The 22,798-nt window shown below is 39.1% G+C and overlaps 1 protein-coding gene across 1 annotated transcript; it reads left to right on the top strand.

The window, feature by feature from the left end:
- The first annotated feature begins 1,510 nt into the window (after positions 1-1,510).
- Positions 1,511-22,100, top strand: TSNAX (translin associated factor X). The gene is made up of 6 exons (XM_042446498.1): positions 1,511-1,681; positions 4,843-4,950; positions 5,547-5,661; positions 8,021-8,151; positions 16,132-16,256; positions 21,252-22,100. The coding sequence occupies exons 1-6, from the start codon at positions 1,666-1,668 to the stop codon at positions 21,627-21,629; spliced, it is 873 nt and encodes a 290-aa protein (XP_042302432.1). The 5' UTR covers positions 1,511-1,665; the 3' UTR covers positions 21,630-22,100.
- The last annotated feature ends 698 nt before the right edge of the window (positions 22,101-22,798 follow it).

Here is a 22,798-nt window from a genome sequence, read left to right as displayed (position 1 = left end):
GACTCATTTGAAACGTGGTACAAGATTCCATGAGATGGAACTGTGGTGGTTGAAGTGGTATCAAAATGCTGTAATTTGAAGTGTGAAAGGAATTATATTAATGTATAACAAGTCTCTTTCTTCCTGCTGCTTACTATAGGGAAAGGTTGGGCAGTGAGAGAAATTAATTTGTTAAAATTACTTTAGTAGTAGTAGTAGTAGTTATATTTTTTATTATTATTATGCTTTATTAATCTATCGCAAAATTGCGACATTAAAGTGGCTTACAAATTAAAAGAACAATACAATTAAAAATATTAAAAAGTGAACATTAAAATAGAATTAAACTGGGACAGTATTAACATGCATCACTCTTTAAAAAAATAAAATGCAATTTAAAAAGATAAAGGTGCTTCAACTTGCTGCTGGAAGGACAGCAAGGACAGGGCCATCCTGGCCTCTTTGGGGAGGGAGTTCCAGAATCTGGGAGTAGCCACTGAGAAGGCTCTCTCCCTTGTCCCTCCGAATGAGCCTGAGAAAGTGGTGAGGCAGACAGAAGGGCCTTATAGTTATATAGGTTATCAATGTAGGAAGGTTTTTTGGTGGGATGAATGAAAAAAAATGTGATTTTCAAATATTAATGCAGCTGTTCCCTTCTCTCCATAGCTCAGCATATGGGATGGGAGAAATGAAATACAGTAAAGGGTGGCATTTTCCAGCTTCATTCATTTCTGATAAAACTTTTAGTGTCGGCATGTTGTTTTTTATGTTTTAATTTATATTTGGCATACTGTTGTTGTTCTCTTCCTCGATCCATGGGGGGAGGCGGGTAAGGAATAATAATTATAATAGTTATAATAGTTATATAATATTTATACAATAATAATAATATGAACATTATAGGTTTAATATATATTATATTTTAATATATATTTTAATATATAATATTATATACATTATGATATACATTAATATATAGATATCTTTTATATATTAATTATTGTATATTTGCTATATAATTATTATACTTATTATTATGGTAACATAACTTACATTTAAATAAACTTTATATTCAAACAAATGTTATACTCACATTTATCCCTTCCACCATAAATGTAACCTCCCCCCAGTTACATTTTTTGTGTAAAAGCTCATCTAAACCCATTCGCCTTCTCCTAATCACTCTCCTATCTCTGCCTGGAAGTCCAGTCTTTCTCAGCTTCCCCCAACGCCCTTAAAAACTCCATTTCCCACAATGCCCTCTTCTGAGGAGGGGCCTCTTAGAGACGTGCGATACAACTCCTAGGTTATAGCTTACTACTTTGATGCCTGTTTCGGCGGAGTTTTGCTTTTCTTTTTTTTCTCCTCTCTTTCCATAGAGGGGAAAAAACCCTGAATAGCAGCTGACAACGCAAGGGACTGCCTCGTGTGTCACGGCGAAGGACAGCGTCTCAAAATTTCACTCTTTTTTCAGGCAGGCATTTGCGAAGGACACATAAATAAGGGGAGCGAGAGAGAGAGGGGGGAGGGAGGGAGGGAGGGAGGGTCCTGACACAAGTGTGGTGTCCAGTTTGGAGCCGAGGCGACGGAGGCGGTGCGGGGATTCTGCGGCGCGCGGTGGTCGCAGGGGCGGCGAGGGGCGGAGCCTCCTCTTCCTTCTCCCGGACTGTGAGCCTGAAGGGCGCCATGAGCGGCAAAGAAGGTGGCGGCCCTTAGCTGAAGGGAGCGGGGGAGGGTAGGACTCGGAGGGAGGGGTGGGTTCCACTCCCAGCTCTGCCATGAAACCCACTGAGGCTGCATCCACACTGGAGCAATAACCCGGTTTGGCAGCGCTTTAACTCTTTGTCTGGCTCTTTGCTATGGAATTCTGGGAGTTGGAGTTTGTTGTGAAAATCACAACAAACTCCAACTCCCAGAATTCCATAGCAAAGAGCCAGATAGTGTTAAAGCGCTGCCTAACTGGGTTATTGCTCCAGTGTGGATGCCGCCCAGGTGTCCTGGGGCAAGTCGCACTCTCTCAGCCTCAGGGGAAGGCCATGGCAAACCCCTTCTGAACAGACCTTGCCAAGAAAACCCCATGACAGCTTTGCTTTGGGGTCGCCAGAAGTCGGAAACAACTTGAAGGCACACAACAACAACAACAACAGAGTTTTGTATGAGGGTCCATCTAGACCAGCAGTTCCCAAACTTTGGCCCTCCAAGGGTTTGGGACTTCCTCGAAGGCTCACAACAGCAACGGCACTTATACACTGTGGAAGAAGCCAGTGTGACTTCGAACGCTTGCAGCATGTAGTTGTGCCAGTGTCTTTCAGTGGTGTTTATCAGACGAGCTCTTAAAGAGGTACTATTCCAGTGTGACTCCTCTAGCTACCTCCTGTTGCATGCTGGGATTGGCAGTTTTAAGGAGGGATATTTAGAATTCTCAGGCAGAGAAGTTCAGCTCCTTAAAACTGCCAATCCCAGCATGCAACAGGAGGCTGCTAGAGGAGTCACACTGGAATAGTACCTCTTTAAGAGCATAGTGTGATAAACATCAATGAGTCGCAAAGGTGCTACAAGATCTCTACGTACTGAGTCCACAGACTACCATGGCTATGTCTTTGAATTACACTGTGGAAGTAAGGCAGTTTGAGCCACGGCTCCCTCCTACAGAATGATGGGATTTGTAGTTTGGTGAGGAGCCAGCACTCTTTGGCAGAGAAAGAGAAATCCCTTGTGAAACTACAAATCTTATTGTTCCAGAGGATGGAACTGCAACAGCATTTAAAATGGATGTCAAACAATAATGTTTTACAGCCTTGGTACTGCTATACAGTCTGCATCAATGCTTCTCAAAATTTGGGCCTCCACATGTTTTTGGGACTTCAGCTCCCAGAATTCATGACAGTTGGCCAACCTGGCTGGGGCTTCTGGGAGTTGAAGTCCCAAACCCTTGGAGGACCAAAGTTTGGGAACTGCTGGTCTGGATCTGTTGTTGTTGTGGACCTTCAAGTTGTTTTTGACTTCTGGTGACTAAAGCATCTGCACGTCCCGGCGTCATTGTGACGCCGCAAGTGCACCATTGGCGCACTGCGGCGTCACAAATGCGCTGCAAGAAGGGTTCTTTTTGCTGCGCGAGGGAGCCACGCGGTTTGTCCACTGCAGCTCCCTTGCTCAGCAAAACAAGCCATGGATAGACCACCCTTTTTGGGCGGTCTGTATCCCACCATTGTTACTATTATTTTTGTTCTGTCTTTCCCCCAAAATTAGGACTCAAAAGTATTAATATGGTTTAGAGCCTTCATGATACATTTTCTTAAAGAACCGAAGTGTGTGTTTCTTCTTACTAAGTAGTTTAGGAGCAGCAAAGCTTTCTGTAATCTTCTGCATTGCTCTGTTGCTTTAGAATGTTTATTTGTGTTGGGTAGTTGTTCAGTCTCTAACGTACTGTTACAATACTGATCTATGTGTTTGCTTGTTGAAAATAAAAACAGCAGCATGGCTGCCTTCACAGTAAGGTTTCTGTGGGTTGTTTTTTTTTTATGGAAGGAAAATAATACTACGCTACTGGCACTGGGGATTATAGAGTACAGTTGACCCTCCATATCCCCAGATTCTGCCATGGATTCAACAATCCACCGCTTGAAAATACTCTCACACAAAAAACATTCCAAAAAGCAAACCACAATTTTGCCATTTTATATAAGTGACACCATAAATTAATGGAACTTCTGAGTGACAGACATTTGATAATATTCAGGTGAAACATTCCTCCATTTATTCTAAACTAAATAGATAACTAGAACAAAACTTTATATCTATTTAGTGTTGACCCTCTCTATAGCTGTGTAAACTGGCTTGTTGGGTACTCAGACCAATTGTTTATGATGATAATGTACTAAGAACACCACTAGACCCACCTTTTTCAGACTAGTGGCCTGAATTCAACATTTAATGCAAACAGAAAATTTAAAAAAGGAACTGAGGGAAGCTTTTTTTCCTTTCTAAAATGATAATGCAATATTTAGCCATAAGTATAATAGTGAAACACTTGAAATAATAAAGACCATTACTTTTGAGAGTGGTTCACAAATGTGCTTGTTTCTCACTGGTGGACATGTATTGTAGTTGGATGACATTTCCTTTCTCTTGAAGCTGGAGATGAGCAATAATGTTTCTCAGACCTAACCTGTCTTCAGTTGGCAAAATGATCCCTATCATCTTCTGCTTTGAGCTAGAGAGGAGAGTGAAGAAAGGTAACACATGGCCCTTCACATGTGGTCAGAGTGGAGAATCCAGATATCTTTGGACCTGATTCTAACCAGATCCATTTAGCATGGTCAGTGGACAGGGATAGTGGAAGATATGGTCCACAAGCATCTGGCAGGACGCCATTTCCTTACTGCACCAGACTCTTACAGTAGGTTATGGAGTTGATGAAAGTGTCTCAGAAGTGCAGCATAATACCAAAATCTTACCTTTAGGTCAGAAGTGTCAACATTTCTGGACTTCTAGTTCTTTCAGAAGGATGTGAAGAAGAAGAGCCCTCCCTCCTTGTCATCTTCCAGCCTGGGAGGGAGTGAAAGGGCAGGCCCAACGCCATTGGGCCAGAGCCCTCCCTCCAGTGCCTCTGCCTTGGTCCAGGCCTCAGAGGGAGAGAAGAGCTGCTGGACCTGATCCCCTTCCCCACCACCATTCCCTTCTCTTTTTGTGTCATGTCTTTTTAGATTGTAAGCCTGAGGGCAGGGAACCGTCTAATTCAAAATAATAATAATTGTAAGCTGCTCTGAGAGCCTTTAGAGTGGGGTATAAATACCGTAAATAATAAATAAATAAATAAGAAATAAATATTTAATTCTCACAGGATTCCTTTCAACTTTATAGGAACAGGTGGTTTTAGAAAAAGGAAGCACGACAATTTTCCTCACGGTCATCGTAGAGAAGAAAAAGATAAGCTTAATTCTTCCTCAGCTGTGATCATGGCCTTCAAATGTAAGTACCTATTGAGAGGCCTGAGGGTTGATTCTTATATGGTAACTTGCTGAAATTTCTCCAGTTCTTCTCATGTATGGAGTTGCATGGGCTGTGATGGAAATGGTCTGTGGATATTTCAGCACTTGTGGAAACTGTAAAATGTACTGTGTGCTTGTAAACTTAACTTCAGACTGTCTCCCTTTATTGCTAGATTCGCATGGGGGTGAGGGAGGTGTCACTTTTATAACTGAATAACTACATGAAGGAAGGAAACATTGGTATGCATTTGGCCCTGTCATTGTTTACTTAAGTTTCTGAGAGTGATGAGTCAGATCAATCAAAGATGGCAACTTAGATTGCTCTGTTAAACACAAGAATTAGGACTCAGCACAGAACAAATCAAGTTTTCTTTGGAACACCTGTGTGAAAAATAGTTTTGTATTTATCCCAAGTATTTTAAAGTATTTCTGAAGTAAAATTCCAAGTATTTTAAATATTGTTCCACTTCAAAATATTGCCTGACTTGCTGGTTTGTTGGGATCTGACTTAATGAAAGTTCTCTGTGATATTCTTTTGTGTATTATTTAACATTTGTGCTTATTACTTTCTTTTAGCATTTCAGGTGGAGCTTGACACAAGACACGATAAATATGAGAGGCTTGTGAAACTTAGTCGTGACATAACTATTGAAAGCAAAAGGACCATATTCTTACTGCATAGGATTACTAGGTGGGTGATCATTGATTTTACTACTTTCTCACAGGGCAGCCATATGCATTGGAAGGTAGTGTTACCTTTTATTTTCATTCTTGGCATAAAATAAGGAGTTTTGTGTAGAGAAGGCATCCCTTGTTGGGTAGGGATGAAACCAAATTTTCCACTGTTATACAACTATTAAAAGTTACTGGAACTCCATTTTGTATTGCCTAACTATAGGTGTATGTTTTGTTTCTGCATTTTATCATATAGAATATGACATTTACTTGCTATATTTAAACCAGCAAACAACTTTGCATAAGCTGACTTCATTGTGCAATTCTTGCTTCACTGATGAATGCAAATCACCAGGATATATTAGTGGAAAAAATAAGGCCACAGCTTTATTGATTACAGCTGCATAATAGGTTGGCACTTTCATGGGTCTAGGTTCAGGAATTAGCCAACTCACCTAAACCATTGATGAGACTGTGCCCAGAACCTATTGGCGATGCCAGTAGTGACACCTATGGGATTCCAAATGGCCAGATACCACTTCGTAGTCTTCCCTGTCACTTGGATGTGTGGAGGAGTGAATGCTTTCCCACTAGGGCATTACCGTAGCTGCACTCCTACAGTCCCAGAAGAGGACCCTCTCCAGTATTCATTGGATCTACCAAGTTTTCAGATACATCTTCTCCCTAATGCAGTCTGGACGCCATGCCAAAGCACCTTAGAAAAAAGGTTAGAATTGCATACAAGCAAGAAAATACATACAAGAAATATGTAGGAGTGAGAGCAGTGAAACTCCTGAAGTACTATGGTAATTAAATACCCAAGCACCAGACCTGAGTGTAACTTTGGTAGTTTTCCTTAGGTCCTGCCTGCTAGCCGATAGCTTTGATTCTATTGGCTGGCATTTCTGCCCTTCCCAGAACCTGTGCAAAGATGGGAAGGAGGAGAAGTCTGGCTTGGTATCACAGCCAGCATGGAGCTGCTTTAGAGTGCCTCAGATTGCAAATTGACCTCCCAATGATTCAGGAAGTACACTTTTGCTTTTTATTAGACTACTAATTTTAGGAACACGCATTATAAGATAGTTCATAGGAAAATTCATTTACATGGCAGAATTGTCCCTATCACAAATCTTGAAGCACTTGGGAAATGGGATAGTAGGCCACGAGCCTGCACTGTTCAGAAGTTCCTTATAAAGGAAAAATACCAAGGTAAAAGAAAAGTCTCTCAGGCCCAGAACAGATGGGCCAAAAGATGTGGCTTCCAGCCAGTTTAGAGGTGTGTGTTCAAATGATGCATGCCTCCAATGCAGCCCAAATCTGGGCTGGAGCAAAAAGGAGCCAGGATAATCTTTCCTGCCTGTCTGCTCTGGCCCTCAAAAGACTTTGCTCCCGTCGTGCTGACAGATAGCACTGCATGGGGATGTGATCAGCTGTTTTTTGTGATTCTTGCTTCCTGCCTGTTTCAGCCACAGTTAGCTGTGATATGACAAAGTGAGAAGCATTATATTGTGCCCATCTTTGGGAAGTTTATGACCTTTTAAGGAAAAATGCACAAGTTCATGCATGTTGAAAAACTGGTTAATTGCATATTGTCAAAATACTAGTCTTCGCATAAAATGCTTTCCTTATTTGCTGCCATCATGTTTTCTGTCAGCAGTGCTGCTGTGAGAAGGAAGAGCAGCTGTAGTTGCTGACAAAGTTAAGAGTAGTGCACTCCAGTCTAGCTTGCAAGCACTGTTAGACAATGTGGTGATTATTGTATAATCAGTAGTTACATTGATGCCCTAGAAGTTGCAGCTGGTGATGTAGCTGCCCAGATGATAGTGTTGAGAAATCTAGACAAATAAAAGCTTGTGTGAATATCTGTGAGATTTTTCTATATTGTCTCCATATTTCCCTCCTTATATTTTAATAATAGAGCTATTAAATCCTCTCCTGTAAAACAACACAGCTGATTTTGCTGAGTATATTTTACTGTTATTTACTTACCAGCTGTTTTGAACTGCTTGGAATCCCCTGTATTGTATTCTTCTTTTCAAATTCATATGCATAAACTTCATTTGGGAACATTTTTAACACTTGAAGGGCTCTAATAGCAAATATTAAGTGGTAAATAAAAAGTGCAAAGGGATAGGTAATTTGTATTGTCCCACAACATGTTCTCTAAGTTGTCTACTTCTTTAGGAAGAGTTGGTTCTATATGTAGAGGTGCTTTTAGGTTCAAATAGCTTAGAAGAATGAATTTTAAAGATTGATGCTGTCAGTTTTTATTTTTAAAAAATAATTGAACACAGAATAGTTCATTCATAAATTCTTTACTAACTTTGCTGCTTTGATGTTCAAACTATAATTTTGCTTGCATTCTGTGATCACAGTGCTCCCAATGGAGAAGAAATACTAATGGAATCTGAGGCCAAATTAGATACTGTGAGACAGAAGATAAAGCAAGTAGCACAAGAATTGATGGGAGAAGATATGTATCAGTACCACAGAGCCATCTCTCCAGGTTTGTATTTAAAAAAAGCAAGCAAAATCTCAATCAGATGCAGTTCAGATATTTAATATGATCTTATTTCTTAAAATGATTGTTATGTAGACATCATTTGGACACCAGTCTTTGATATTATTTTCTCTTTTACAGTGTTTAAGTGAGTAACTTTATTGTACAAAACTAAGATTTTAGAAGTTTCAGTTAGAACATTTTCTGTTTAGTTTGAAACTGGTGTTTAAAACACATTCTTTGTATTGGTGATTGCCAACATGGACTTGCCTCAAAAGAGGAACTTCCATGTATACAAGATTTATGTGAACCTTCCAGATAACTCAGCAACACTCACCTGTTCAAGTTTGGGGATTTGTGAAAATCAAATGAGTGAAAAACTCTGAATGTGTGCACACATATATTGCACATCCATTATTGAGATTTCTGGTGGGGGATTGTATTCTTATATTTGTAGATTGCCTAAACGTGACAAATTTTCTATCAATATCCAGAGGTAAAAAAGAATAAAAACGGTAGGTCATCCTGGTCAGGTGCAATAAAGTGTTGAGATTGTTGCAACTTTGTTGGTGAAAATAGAAAGGTAGAGCTGGATAGTGTCACTATAATGATTACATATACTACTCAAAACTTCACACTCACTTTTTCTACCACAAGCATGACTAATTTCTCTCAACAGGTTTTCATCAGCTGGGATGATTAAAAATTGTCATATGGTTAGTTTTTTGTGAGTTTTTTGTGCTAGGTGGCCATGTTCTAGAAGAATTTATTCCTGCCACCTGCATCTGGCTGGCATCTTCAGAGAATGAAGATCATATGGTTATTTGACTATTTCCAAGCCCCATGTCAGCATCTAAGAAGCTGACAAAATGATCCAAGCAAATGTGACAACCTTGGAGGTTATTTCCTTTGTAGTTTTCAAGTCAGTTCAGGTGTGAGAGATTTTAACTTCAAGACTTTATCACAGTTATGTAATAAGAAATCTCTTAATAAGAAAACTTGGGACTTAAAAGTTTATTTGTAGCCAGAAGAGCTCTTCAGCTAGATACTGTAGGAGACTTATAGCATCATGATAATTCTGTCACCACACCAGTCGCTGTACACAAACTGAATAAAACTCGATATGTTATGAAAAAGAAATTCAGAAGGAAGGGAGATAAATGTGACTGATGTTAAATAAACAGATGATATCAGAGCAGTTACTGACATCTAAGGGTTAATTCCCCAGAATCTGTTTCATAAAACCACTAAATGTCATTATTTGCTTGTGTCGGATAATAGTATACAGTGAGAGCACTGTGCATTACAAGAATTGAAGCACTCACTTTTCATATTATTAAGTGTATGATGTTTGTCTCAAAAGTATCATGTTCATTTCCTTAATCATTGCAGCCAGTGTAGTAAAAACATAAATTCATAGATACTCTCAAGCCAAGCACAATTTGTCTATTGAGTTAAAAAAAAAACACCCTTGATTTATGTCTCAGAAATAGTAGGAGTAATTTCAGACTTCCTAAAAATACTGTACACTGGCCAGCCATGAAATATTGGTGTCTCCCTTTCCCCTCCATACCTCTTTAAAAAGAGTTCAAAGGGAACCAAATCAGGCTTCCACGGAAAAGGATTTTTCTTTTATGGAGTTACAGTAGTTGCTCCATTATTTAAAAACAAACAAACCTGTTGGGAATGTACATGTGTTTAGTATAATAAGTGTATAGCTATAAATAGAAGTGCTACAAGTATGGTTCTTGGGAATTTTGTTTGCCATTTGTAGTTGTGAAATGCTTTTTTTGGGGTAACTCCAAGCCGTTGTTCTTTTGACTTAAAGATAAGACAATCCTGGCAGAGCACTAAAGAAATTTCATGCTTTCCCTCATTAAGAATAGCGCTAATGGCATGCTGAACATTTCCCTAAAGGATACTTGTTTGAGCTCAAATACTGAGCATAGTACTAATAACCGAACAAGAACAAAAATCATGCGTGTTTTCTACTTGTTGCTTAACAGTACAGATTGTCCCAGGGGATGATTAAATAACTAAACAAAGAGATACTGAAATAACTATTAAAAAACAAGAACACAGTACTACTCCTATACATTGTTTAGAATACTGTTCTTTGTTACTACTTTTGAAGTTGAAACACTTGTAACATAGAAATCTGTTTCTTAATTTATGGTGTATATAGGAGATATATTTCCTTGAACAGAGGAAGGGAACCTCTGGCCCTAGACCTAATCCAGCCTTCTGTGGTCTGGCTTGTCAGGCATCCACAGGATGTGCTTTCCGCTCTAACATTTTCCACCCACTTTCCCCCATTGGTAGCGCAAGCAGGAGAGGGCATCCCTGTGTAAGTTCTGATCACTTATTGAAAGAACAAAGATCCAGATGAATATGAGGAAATAGACTTAAGTACATACGAAATTTCCTGCTGTGAACATCTTTCTTTCAGTTAGTCTCAAAGGTGCTACAAGATCTCTCTGTCTACATACTGATTCTGCAGACTAACACGGCTATATCTTTGAATTCACACTTCATTGAGAAAGCAATGGAAATTACTCAACCAGCTGCTTTCAGCTTGGGGGCTGGGGGCGGGGGGCAGATGCAGCTTGCAATAGATCCTGGCGTGGTGGCATACCCATTTCTGGGAAAGCTATACTGTTGAACATTAATAATAATAAAATAATAACATTGCATTTCCTGTATCTGTTAAAAGTACAGAAGCTGTGTATGCCAAATAAAGTGGTGAAGAAAAGGGGGTCATGTAGGGAGCCCAAAAACTTTGAGCTGCAGGTTATGACCCATGTATCACATGCAAAGGATGTTCTCTCTAGACATGAAGTGATCAAGGCATGAACCACAATTTTTGCCTTCTTGTTACTGAGAAGCTGGAAAATGAGAAGGACTGCAATGACTGGTTGGGGTGTTCTGACCTTAGCCAAGAGCGGAGTAGATTCGAAAAGGGAACTCTAGAGCATATCTCTAGAAAAAATGTGTGGAAGAGAGAATGGCTCAGTCTAGGATTCTGAAAGGGGGAAAGTAAAGCAGAAGAGAGATTGTATTATGAAAGCATAGAAGGTGGAAAGTGAACAATCTTTGGCTTGTAGCTGTCTAGTTTATACTGATTTCTATAAAAATTTCAAAATAACTACATCAAACTTGGGTATGTAGTATTCAGCAATACTAGCCAGAAGTAAACTAGTAAGGTGACAGAAAAAAGACTCATGGGGAAATAACATATCTTCATAAGACCATAAAAGGGAAGGTGGATTGGATTGTTGGTCAAAACTAAGCTGAATAACACAGGAACAGGATGTAGCTGAAAAATTAAATAAGTTCATCTATTTGCTCTTTTGGAGAGCAGAGATAGCAGCAGAGATAAGACACCAAAAGGAGAAATGCAGTTTCCTGATAAGACTCCTGAAAAAAGTAATTCCATCACTATTTAAGCTTTCTGCATAAAATATTTTACATAATATTCTACCATCTAGTAGTTTTTCCCCCTCTGAGATAGTTGTGCATTTTTTCTTCATTATATTAGAGGGGAACAGGACCTTTCCTTGATCACTTCTAGTTTGTTTCTCCCAAATTGGGATTCTGACCATTTTGGCTTCATCCCCTTATGCTTCAGTTTTCTTGGGTAGCTGGATGGTGGAACACATTGCTACTACAGCCCATTTGGACTCCAAGCAGCTACAAAATGTTGGGCAAGGGGCTCTCCCATCACACTATAGTTTCTGTCGGAACCACCAAAATTAGCTCTGCAGGGCTCAGACTCCCCCCTACATCAGTGTGCTATCCAGGACTGTGAGGGTGGTGTGGTGTTGTGTGGTGGGGAGGAAGTTAAGAATGTTACAGTAGCAGAATGTTGGATTTAGCCTCCTGTAAGATTGCTTACTTGAACATTATTTTAAAGGATATTTAATATAACTTAATAAATTAAAAGTTAATTTAATAAATAATTTTTTAAATTTAAATATTCATTGACTTTTATCTGTTTTAGAAACATGTTTGACATTTGTTAATGAAAATCAACAACAAAAGAACTGGGACTGCACAGAGTAGAGTATTGTACATAAGCAAACAATAATAGAAGTTTAAAAGCAACTCAGTTTAATTGATGAATCTCTGCCCAAATAAAATAATCTTTGCCTGCTAGCAGAAGGATGCAAATTTTCCCTGTAGTTTAGGAGTTTATTTTTATGGACCATGTCACGGGGGTGGAACATAAAGTATGCTCCTTATAGTTGCCTGTTGACTTAGTGGCACACTAATATGTAACATTTATTTCATCTTATTGAACTTCTTAAGATTGACTAACTTAAATGCAGGCCTATTGTACTAGATTGTTTAAATGGATCAGTTTCATAAAGAAACTGTTCTAATATCACATTCCTGCTCTTTTAGTATTATATTTTTATTCAAACGAAGCAAAAATTAGTTTTGGAGGAAACATCAAGTCCTTTAACCTTTTGATCAAGAAGGGAAGAATCCTTTTTATCATAGCTAGGGGCCAGGAGACACATGAATTGTTACATGAATAGCATGTCATTTCCCCCAAAAGCTCACAGCAGTGTTGAGGTGACAATAGTCTTGTGACTGTATTAGGCTGAGAGCAAATGATTTGCCTAAGGTCACTTATGGGCTATACATACAGCCCCAAAGGGGTGGTCTGGAGCCACTCCCTAACTGGCTGGATCAGGACCGCGGCAACCTCATGCCGCAGCCCTGATCTGCCCTCTGGAAAGTGAAAAAAGCAGCTCCGTTTTGCACTCTCCAGGGGACGCTATAGCCGTGGTGCCATGGCTTTATGATGCCCCTTCAGTGCTGCATCATGTAGATGCAGCACCGGAGTCGCACCATGATGGCGCGTGCTATGTGGACCGACGCGTGTCAAAATTGTGCCCTAGGGGCAGAGTTAGGGCATCCAGCATGAGGATGCTGCTTCTTAACTGCCCACAGGCTGTCACAAAGTGCTGGTCTGTATAGGCCTTTAGTAAGCATTGTGGCAGAGCAGTAGTTTGAACTTATGTAGGTAGGTTTCCCACATCAAAACACTATAGGCATTGTGCTGCATTTACTTGTTAAAAAGGAACATTTAATTAAGGATGGAAGGGAAAATGTGAAATATTAAGAGAAGTTCAACAGCAAAACATACTCCACCAAAAGATTATGGATGCTTAACTCCTGAACCTTTTCAAGAATGAACTGGCCAGCATCTTGTGCAAATGTCTTAATGTGAGTTGACTAATGAACACCCTCCCAGTTTTAATAACAGGTTACTTAAAATTTATGTTCTTGGTTTTTTTTTATTGAAATCTTCTCATCATCTTTGTCTAAAATGAGTACCCGTATTTTCCGGCGTATAAGACGACTGGGAATATAAGACGACTCCCAACTTTTCCAGTTAAAATATAGAGTTTGTGATATACTCGCCGTATAAGACTACCTCTCTTCCAACGCACACCAAATAAAAATTAAAAAGACATAAGATTTGATTTCAATATGATAATTTTAATTCAAATGCTTATGACATGCAGGTACCTAGGAGGAAAACTTGTTGTATACAAAGCCTGCTTGGACTGGATTGTATACAAAGCCCACAGATTCTCCAGTCTGGCTCGGAAGTTTCAGTACCCACCCTATAAGATGAAACTCGGCGTATAAGACGACCCCTGACTTTTGAGAAGATTTTCCTGGGTTAAAAAGTAGTCTTATATGCCAGAAAATACAGTACATAGTTTTATGTGTTAAGAATGCTACATTTTTGTATGTTTTATAGTATGAATGTTGGCCAAGACGAAATGGAGTAGCCAGTGTCAGAATCTGAATGTTTTTTCCCCCTTTCTGCTCCATCTGTCTACAGCACCAAAAACCTTCTTTAGGTCTTTGGAGCAAATTTTTAGGATGACTGAGATATGGCTGTGGAAGGGAGGGGTGTTCATTTTGCCAGTTCTGTGGCAAAGAGTGGAATCTAATGGGTATGCACCATTAGATCTTTGCCATAGAGCAGAATCATAGAATAGTGTCATATGAAATGTGATAAACAACTTATTGGCAGTTATACTATCTATGAAACTCTTTGACTTGAAGGCTCTTTGGGTATTCTAAGGCAAAATGTCAGCATCTCTCTACTGTTTTTTCAGCCTGGCTAAATATCTGAGGAAGTGCTAGCAAATGCAGTTATGGATTTTTAATTGAGCTTCCCAGTGTTCAGTCAGGGAAAACAATGAACTCAGAAGCAGCCTTATAAACTATTCCTTTACTGGCAGCATGATTCTTAAGTAATTCTTTTCTTGGAGACAACCCAAGATTTAAAGGAGAAGGAGGAAGGTATTGTTGGATGAAATAGTGAAATGGGATGGATTTTTTCTCCACCTTGGGGATTATTTGCTGAAAGTAGCGGATGTCCTTCCATTAAGACACAATAAAATATATTTAAACATCCTTTTACCTGCTTATTAAAAACACCTTATGTCAAGGTCTTGGGTCAGTTTAAATGTCATTTTCAAGCTGCTTTTTGTGGAGGACTTCTAGAAGGCACGTATTTCATGTCAAGCATATTAGATTGTAATGAGGAAAACATCGTTTCAGAGGTTGTTAGTGGAAGCAGAATTGTTGCATTTTGGATATGGACACCAATTTTTATTTAATCAGTTAATATCCTTCCTATTTTGAATGGTTAGTATGATTCTAAAATGAGTGGACAACTGCATGGGGCTGGGACCAATTCCCTCCTGATCTTGTTGTGCATTGCAACCACTCCAGCATGCCAAAATACCTCTGTTTTTCTTCATAATCTCACAAAATGGTGACCAAAAGTGATGTCATATTACTTTCTGTTACCATTTTGAGAGATACTGTGATAAAAACAGAGGTGTTTAGAAGTAAGGGGGGGTTGTGGGGGGGTTTTGTGTATGTTTGCATGTTTGTGGGGCTTTCTGTATGATTTTGTATGTGATTTTTTAATGAAAAATTGCACTGAATTTTAATTTTTTTTGGAGTTTTAGTAGGGTTTGGGGAACTGACAAATGGTTCAGGGTGACAAAGGTAAGGTCTAGGGACTATACATGGGCTTCACTTTCTCCACCTTCCTCTAAAATTGCACTAACATGATATCTAGCCAATGAACCAGTCACATTTTGAAGGTAAAAATGTGTTCAGAGAATAGAGGTGGCAATCTGAATGGGAGTAAGCATTCACGTTTTGAATGCTTACTTGTATGATACCAAGAAAATAAAACATTGGCCTGTGAAAAGAAAGGAAATAATCCTAATCTTGCTTATTATACAGTAGCCAAAGTTTTTCATCTAGGAACTACAGGTTGGAATCTTTTATATAGTCAAGAGCCCAAAGGCAGACAGTAGCTTATCTGTGTTTTTTGATGCATTAGATCTCTGCTCTTTTGCCAGTATTGTTGCCTTTCTTTCACCGGCTTCATGCACTATGGTCTTAAAATCCCATAGATCATACCTTCTTCACCTCCAAGATGATTTTAGTTTATTAGAACATTTCTGTTTTATTAGACAGGAAGAGCCAAAAATACTTCTTTAAATGTGTGAATCATGGTTGTAAAAAGTTTTAATATACTAATTCCTATCATTAAAGTATCCTAAAAACATAAGCAGAAAAAATGCAACCAAAACTGCCTTCAGCCAGCTGAGAATACTTTGGGCTGTTTGTGTTTTAACTAGCCACTGAAGCACCAGACAGAAAGCTGTCTAAGTCCATGTTCAGTGGGAACAGGTTGGTGACTGTGTTCATCGCCAGTCCCTGTAGCTCACAGCCAGTCTGTGGGATAATGGGAGCAGCAGTTCAACACAGAAGTATTTGGCTTATTAATTGTTTATCTGTATATTTCCATTTTTGGCTCTAAAATTGAATAGCTCTTTGTAGCTGCCATTGCATATCACATGAATCATTATGACTTTTACTGTAAATAACTAGAGTGATAAACTATTTGATTTACTTTTCCCCCTATTCAACCAGGTCTTCAAGAATATGTGGAAGCTGTTTCTTTCCAGTATTTTATCAAAACCCGGTCATTAGTTAGCATAGAGGAGATCAATAGGCAGCTGGTATTTACAGAAGAAGATAAAGAGGAAGAAACAAAGGTAGTAAAAATATTTAATATGTTAGTGAACTATAATTTAATCATGATTGTGTTTAACACTATTGTATATTCTCTTGTGAGAGTTTTGTTGTGGAAATTTAGTGTCATCTTTTTGTTGAATGGAAGACTCCTAGAACTCATTGTAGCTTCTCTTTGTTAACTTCCTGTAGCTTCCTGAGTGACCATAATTGTTTTCTCTTGACATGTTGAATAGTTTGTATGTTGTCAAAATTATTATTATTATTATTATTATTATTATTATTATTATTATTATTATTAACCTTTATTTATAAAGCGCTGTAAATTTACACAGCGCTGTACATACAATCTTTTTAATTGGATGGTTCCCTGCCCTCAGGCTTACAATCTAAAAAGACACGACACAGAAGGAGAAGGGAATGGTGGTGGGGAAGGGGCCTGTCTAGTAAGATAATACATATAAAATACATAGCAATACAGGAAATGATTGAATAAAACAGACAACAAAAGAACATCAAATAGCAAGTGAGAATTATGCAATGCCTGGGAACGCTTCTCTGAACAGGATGGTCTTCAGCTCCGTTTTGAAGCTGGTTAAAGAAGTGATTGCTCTTGCTCGTGGGGGAAGAAGGTTCCAGGAGTGAGGGGCAGCAAGTGAAAAGGGGCAAATCTGAGATGGGGCAGAGGAAATCCTGGGCTGGGACAGCAGACCTTGACTACCAGAACGGAGGGCCCTAGTGGGAAGGTGAGGGGAAATAAGGTCTGATAAGTAAGGAGGGGCCAGCCCATGGAGGGCTTTAAATGTTGACAGCAGGAGCTTATACTGAATGCGGGAGTGGGAGCCAGTGAAGGGATGCCAACACAGGAGAGATGTGGTCAGAGCGGTGGGTGGATGTGATAATGTGTGCAGCTGAATGCTGGACAGAAATTAAAGGACGGATGTGTGAGAGAGGAAGCCCAGCCAGGAGGATGTTGCAGTAATCGAGTCGTGAGATCACTAGGGCATGGACCAGGATCTTGGCAGTAGAGGCAGAGAGATATGGTCGGATTTTGGCAATATTGTATAAAAAGAATCTACAAGCCTTGGCTGTGGTCTAGATCTGAGGGATACACGACAGAGAAGAATCAAAGATAAAACCAAGACTGCGGGCTTGCTGGACTGGTTGAATAGAAATGTTGTCCACAGAGACAGAAAAGGAGTGATCATCTTTCTTTCCTGATCATCTTTCTTTTCTTCTGAGTGGAATGTAAAACAACTGCATTTGCTGTTCTGAAGAAATGGTTGTTGTGTGAATATGGAGAGAATGTTTATGTTTATTGATATAAACTAGAGGATGTGTACTTATCCAGTTATGGGCGTATTGCATAAATATACTCTTCATCTTTGCCAGTGATTTAAAAAAGAAAATGGCTGGTGCAGTTTAGGAGCACATTTAGGAGAATAGTGACTTTTAGAGTTGAGCCATCAAGTACCATTGCTTTAGAAAGTGACCACATTGGTTTCTTGTGAAGTGTATGTTAGTTTGTTACTAAAATAGTAGACAGAAATGTGAAAAATCATTCATTTTGCTTTTTAAATAATGGGCAAAGATAAATAGTATATTTATGCGACACATCCGCCAGTTTACCACTCTGTGTACCATATGAGCCAGTGTTCCATGATTCAGTGATTAGTCTGCAGAAATACAGGTTTTGGCTTGTGATTTTGAATTGCGCATCTAAAATGTTACAGTACTTCTCTTTAATGGGTGGAAGCATATGATCCTCCAAATGCAGTTGAACTGCAGCTTCCAGTGCTCTTCATCATCAGCTGTGCTCCCAAGGCTCTTGAGACTTGCAGTCCAGCAACATCTGGAGGGCCATATGATTCTTATATCTGATAAAAATAATTGGAAATTATGGATACTGCCTGCAGGAATACCAAAAGCTGGAAGATACCGAATGTTTGAGTCGAAACACGGTTTTCAATAGACTAAGGAGATATCCTTCATTTTTGTATATAGCCTTTGCCTATTATACAAATTAAGAAAATGTATACAGACAATCAACATGGAGTGAAAATTTAATCTGTTAAACATGAAGTTCACATAACCCTACATACATGGAAAACTGGAATGTGGACAGTTAATTGTAGAGATTGGACCAAAGAAAATTCTTCAGTTCTTGAAACAGTTGAGACTGTTTGCTTTCATGGGATCGCCATAGGCATAGATGGCTTTAAAAGGGCATCAGTTTCAAGGATAGGCCTCAGTAGAGATAATCCAAGATAGCTTTATGGCTAGCATGCTTTTGGAATACTAGCTGCTGAGAGTTATACAGTGTGGGAAGGGTTGGCTTCATATGTATTGTCAAGCTTCTCAGAAGAATTTGGTTGGCCACTGTGGGAAGCAGGAAGCTGGACTAGATGGGATTTTGGCCTGATCCAGCAAGTTGCTGTCATGGGAAGGTCTTTACAGTTTATCAGTCCTTTCATTTATTTTTATCTTCTCAAAGTGCCTTGAAAGAGATACACATGAAAAGTCTTTCAAGTTCCATATTTGCAAAGGAAATTCCAGCTGATCTTGCAAGTCCTTCACATATTTTACCTATGATTAAGATAAATGGATTATAGTTTTTGGATTAAAGGATTTACATTTTTAAAAAATCTGAGTTTGAAACCTGGGGAAGTCATTGCAAGATGTCTCTCTCTGTGTAGCTTCATTTCAGCCATAGGTATAAGATAAGCAATCTGTGTCATCTCCACCCTTGATGTGTTAAGTTGCTGATGTTTTCATAACTCTGAGCATTCATCATAATGTTTGTCCAATTTGAGCTGTTGGCAAGGGACACCTACTAGAACAAGCAGCACACCAATTTCACTGTTACAGATGACTCATAGACAAGAATCAGATAATTTACTTTTGTGTACCCAGATACCTTATGAAGAAATACTTCAGATATTTATGGTTCAGTACAGTAAAGTCTCAGGTTGAAAAAAACAGAAGAAGGAAACCAGAACCTTTTGAGAGAAAGAGAGAGAGAGAGATTTGGCTGGTTGATTGATTTAATATATATACTTCCATAAAGAATTTAAGGAGGAAAATTAGTGGGATGTAGTGTATGAGGATGCAGTGCTTTTAGTAGAGAGGCACGGTTATATACAAAAGATAGGATAGGACACAATGGGGCTTTCCACCTCCTCACTGCAGCCCCTGAATAATTTCTTCTGGTGGTTTGCAGAAGGCATTCCGTGAGAAGGAGGGAATTTGAATTGGGGAGACCCTACAGTACTTGTAGAGCAGAAGCTCCTCTCATGCAAATTACCTACACTTGATTTTTTTGTCCTTCCTATTTGTACTTTATATTCATCCAACCTCCCCAAACTTTCAAAGGGGATTTTTTGTGGAGTTGAGGTTTCAGGAGGTGCCCTCTACTTGCCTAAATATTGTTATGTACTGTAGTCATATTGCATATTCATAATGTTTTATATACATATTGTTATGTATTCATATTGTATATTCATATTGTTATGAAATTCCCATCATTTAAAAATAACAAAATTGTGATAGCTGTCAACATCAGTGATGCTATTGACCATATTAAAATCCCATTTTCAGTGGGGCCCTGAATTGGAAAGTTTCCTAGCACTGGCAAGTTTCATTTGCTGAAACCGCTTGCCATTGCATTTACCTCTGTAAGTAGCAAGTTGCTTCCCCTGAGCTGTCACTATACCTGCTTCAGTTTATCTCATAGTACTGAGTACACACTTGAGAATCTGTGGAAAAAATAGAACTTTTAAAATCAGATAAACCAATTTATTTCAGTCCAGCAAACACCAGAGAACAAGAGTTACTTCAGGAGGTGTGTAGACACAGTGAAGCAGATAATGACAACTGCTTTTTAAAGCAGGTACCTTATATTGAGTGAATATAAGCCTGAATGAAAGGTCACTGGGGCGCGTTACAGACCGCCCAAAACGGGCGGTCTCGTGCTGCTGCCGGTTGCAGCACGGAGGAGCCCCAGCATCCAAACCGCACGGCTCCTCCCCACTGCAAATAAGAAGCACCAAAATGACACTGTGAGGCGCCAGTGGCACACTAGCGGTGTCATGCGCCGCGTGACGTGCAGGCACAAAGCATCTGCTACGACAAGATGGCGGCCCCTGTGTGGAACGGGTGCCGCCATTTTGTACGGACTCGGACTGTATTAGGGTTGTGGCGTCTGGAAGGGAAGCCCCTTTCTAACCCTAGTACGGACCCAGTCCGTACTTTATGCCCGTCTGTAACGGGCCTGGGAGTGACATTTAAGTTTAGGATACAATATTATAGTGCTTTTTAAAAAGTAGTTCCCTTGGGGGATAGGAGACTTACTGTTTAATTGTTTGTTTTAATTAATTTGATTCTATTTTATTATTGTTATTATTTCTATGAATTATAGGTTGTTGGTTGGAGGGGGGATAATGGGTTTTTTGTATTGACAGCTACCTTTTATAGTATTTTACTTCATTGCTGTATTTTACTGTTATTTGTAATTGTAATTGGACATCATAGAACAAGATGTAAATAGAAAATATGGAAGACACAAGATGACATAGTATTTGTGAATATACAGATATAACTTTACGAGTTTTAATTTTAATCAATAAATAATAATAATAATAATAATAATGAAAGTGTGTGATAGGGTTGCCAACATTTTTTTCCTGTTAGGATTCCTGTGCCTCTGTCTGCATGACAGACAAAAGATTTATGCTTTTTCCTGGCCTAGAGAGGAAGGTATGCATGTCACACAACTGTTGAAGGCTTAGGAGACCATCTAGGGAGAAAAGGTAGAAATGCATATCTATTTATAAACAGTGATTAATGTTTGCCTACATAGAAATATTGGAAGACTTTTGTCAACCTAGTCATGTATGAATTAGTTTGGCTCCAAGATAATTTTCTTTCTAAAATATTTGTATCAGTGTTGTATCTGAACTATCTTTAAGAAGTTCCAGTTTTGCTGTGTTTTAATGTATTTTAATGTGTTTTGTTTATAGCCATCTTCTGATTGTAACAATAAGCAAGACCACACTTGGAATCTGAAAGTGACTGCTGTGGATTACCTCCTGGGAGTGGCTGATCTTACTGGAGAACTGATGCGGATGTGCATCAACAGTGTTGGTAATGGTGATATAGACACACCATTTGAGTTGAGCCAGTTTCTGCGGCATATTTATGATGGCTTTTCCTACATAGGCAACACTGGACCTTATGAAGTTTCTAAAAAACTATATACATTGAAACAGAGTCTAGCCAAAGTGGAGAATGCTTGCTACACACTGAAAGTCAGGGGGTCTGAAATACCTAAGCATATGCTAGCTGATGTTTTCTCCACCAAAACAGAAATAATTGACCAAGAAGATGGGCTTTCCTAAAACACTTGGAAATCTCATGACCCCAAACAGACTATAGAATCAGAATGAGGCATTTCTTTAAGTGGAATTTGCTTATTAGAAGGGCTTTAAGTTTCTTTTAAATGTGATGTTGTAGGGCCAGCTACAACTTAGTACTGTGCCCTGTTTCAACCTGTTGGGGTACCTATAGTGCATAGTCTGTTCACCATTACAATATTTTTTCTTACCTTTGTTTCTTTTGGCATTCACTACCTGAACAGTCCATGTCTGTGATGGGTTGTGGTGGCTAGAGTGTACATATTCAATTGCATGGAATTGAAACGACATATTGGGTCAAGAGAAAAATATACTTTATAAATGCTAACAAACTAAGGAGATTATCACACTACACTCTTAAAATGTTGCTATTTCACTTTAACTGCTCTGGCTACCTCCTGTTGCATTCTGGGACTCGTAGTTTAGGAAGGGGCATTGGGAATGTGAAGTTGAAGACTTTCATGGCCGGCATCCATAGTTTTTTGCAGGTTTTTCGGGCTATGTGGCCATTGGGCATGTTCTAAAACATAGCCACATAGCCCGAAAAACCCACAAAAATCTAGGCATTGAGAATATTCAGCCAGAGAGCTCTTAGGCCTCATTGAACTACAAACCCCAAAATGCAATGAGGCAGAGCAGTTAAAGTGGAATAGCAATGTTTTAAGAGTGGTGTGATAATCTACTAAATCTGTGCATTGTTCTTTGAGGCCTTTAACACTCCTGTTAGAACATTTTTGTCTCAGTACTGGCTCTCTGTTGCTTAGTTGGTTTATATTCAAGAACCTGAAGCAAGTACAAGACTGGAAAGCCTGTTAATATTTAGTATGTTTGTACTTTCAACCGTTGCAGTACAGTTCTTTCAGTTGCAAAAATATCTTTCTAAAAGCCACTGCATTATTTGAGAAGTAAAGTTTTATTTGGGAATGTGAGCCAGATACCCTCCCCACTGTCCTCTTTAAGGATTCGATGGCATTTGAGGGTATATTTCTGCCCTGACATCATCTGGTAAACATTTTGTCTAGAATGTTTCCCTTCATGCAGACTTGACTCAGCCAGGGAAGTGTAGTTCAACTTCCCTGACTGAGGGACTGACTGCATCTTTGTGCCTTCCTCCATTTGGGCAAATGTGCAGTGGACATACTACAACTAAAGGG

The sequence above is a fragment of the Sceloporus undulatus genome, chromosome 1 (genome assembly GCF_019175285.1).
Source record: "Sceloporus undulatus isolate JIND9_A2432 ecotype Alabama chromosome 1, SceUnd_v1.1, whole genome shotgun sequence".
Lineage (NCBI taxonomy): Eukaryota > Metazoa > Chordata > Lepidosauria > Squamata > Phrynosomatidae > Sceloporus > Sceloporus undulatus.
Note: the sequence above shows the minus strand (reverse complement) of the source record. Positions and strands in the feature narration are given on the sequence as shown.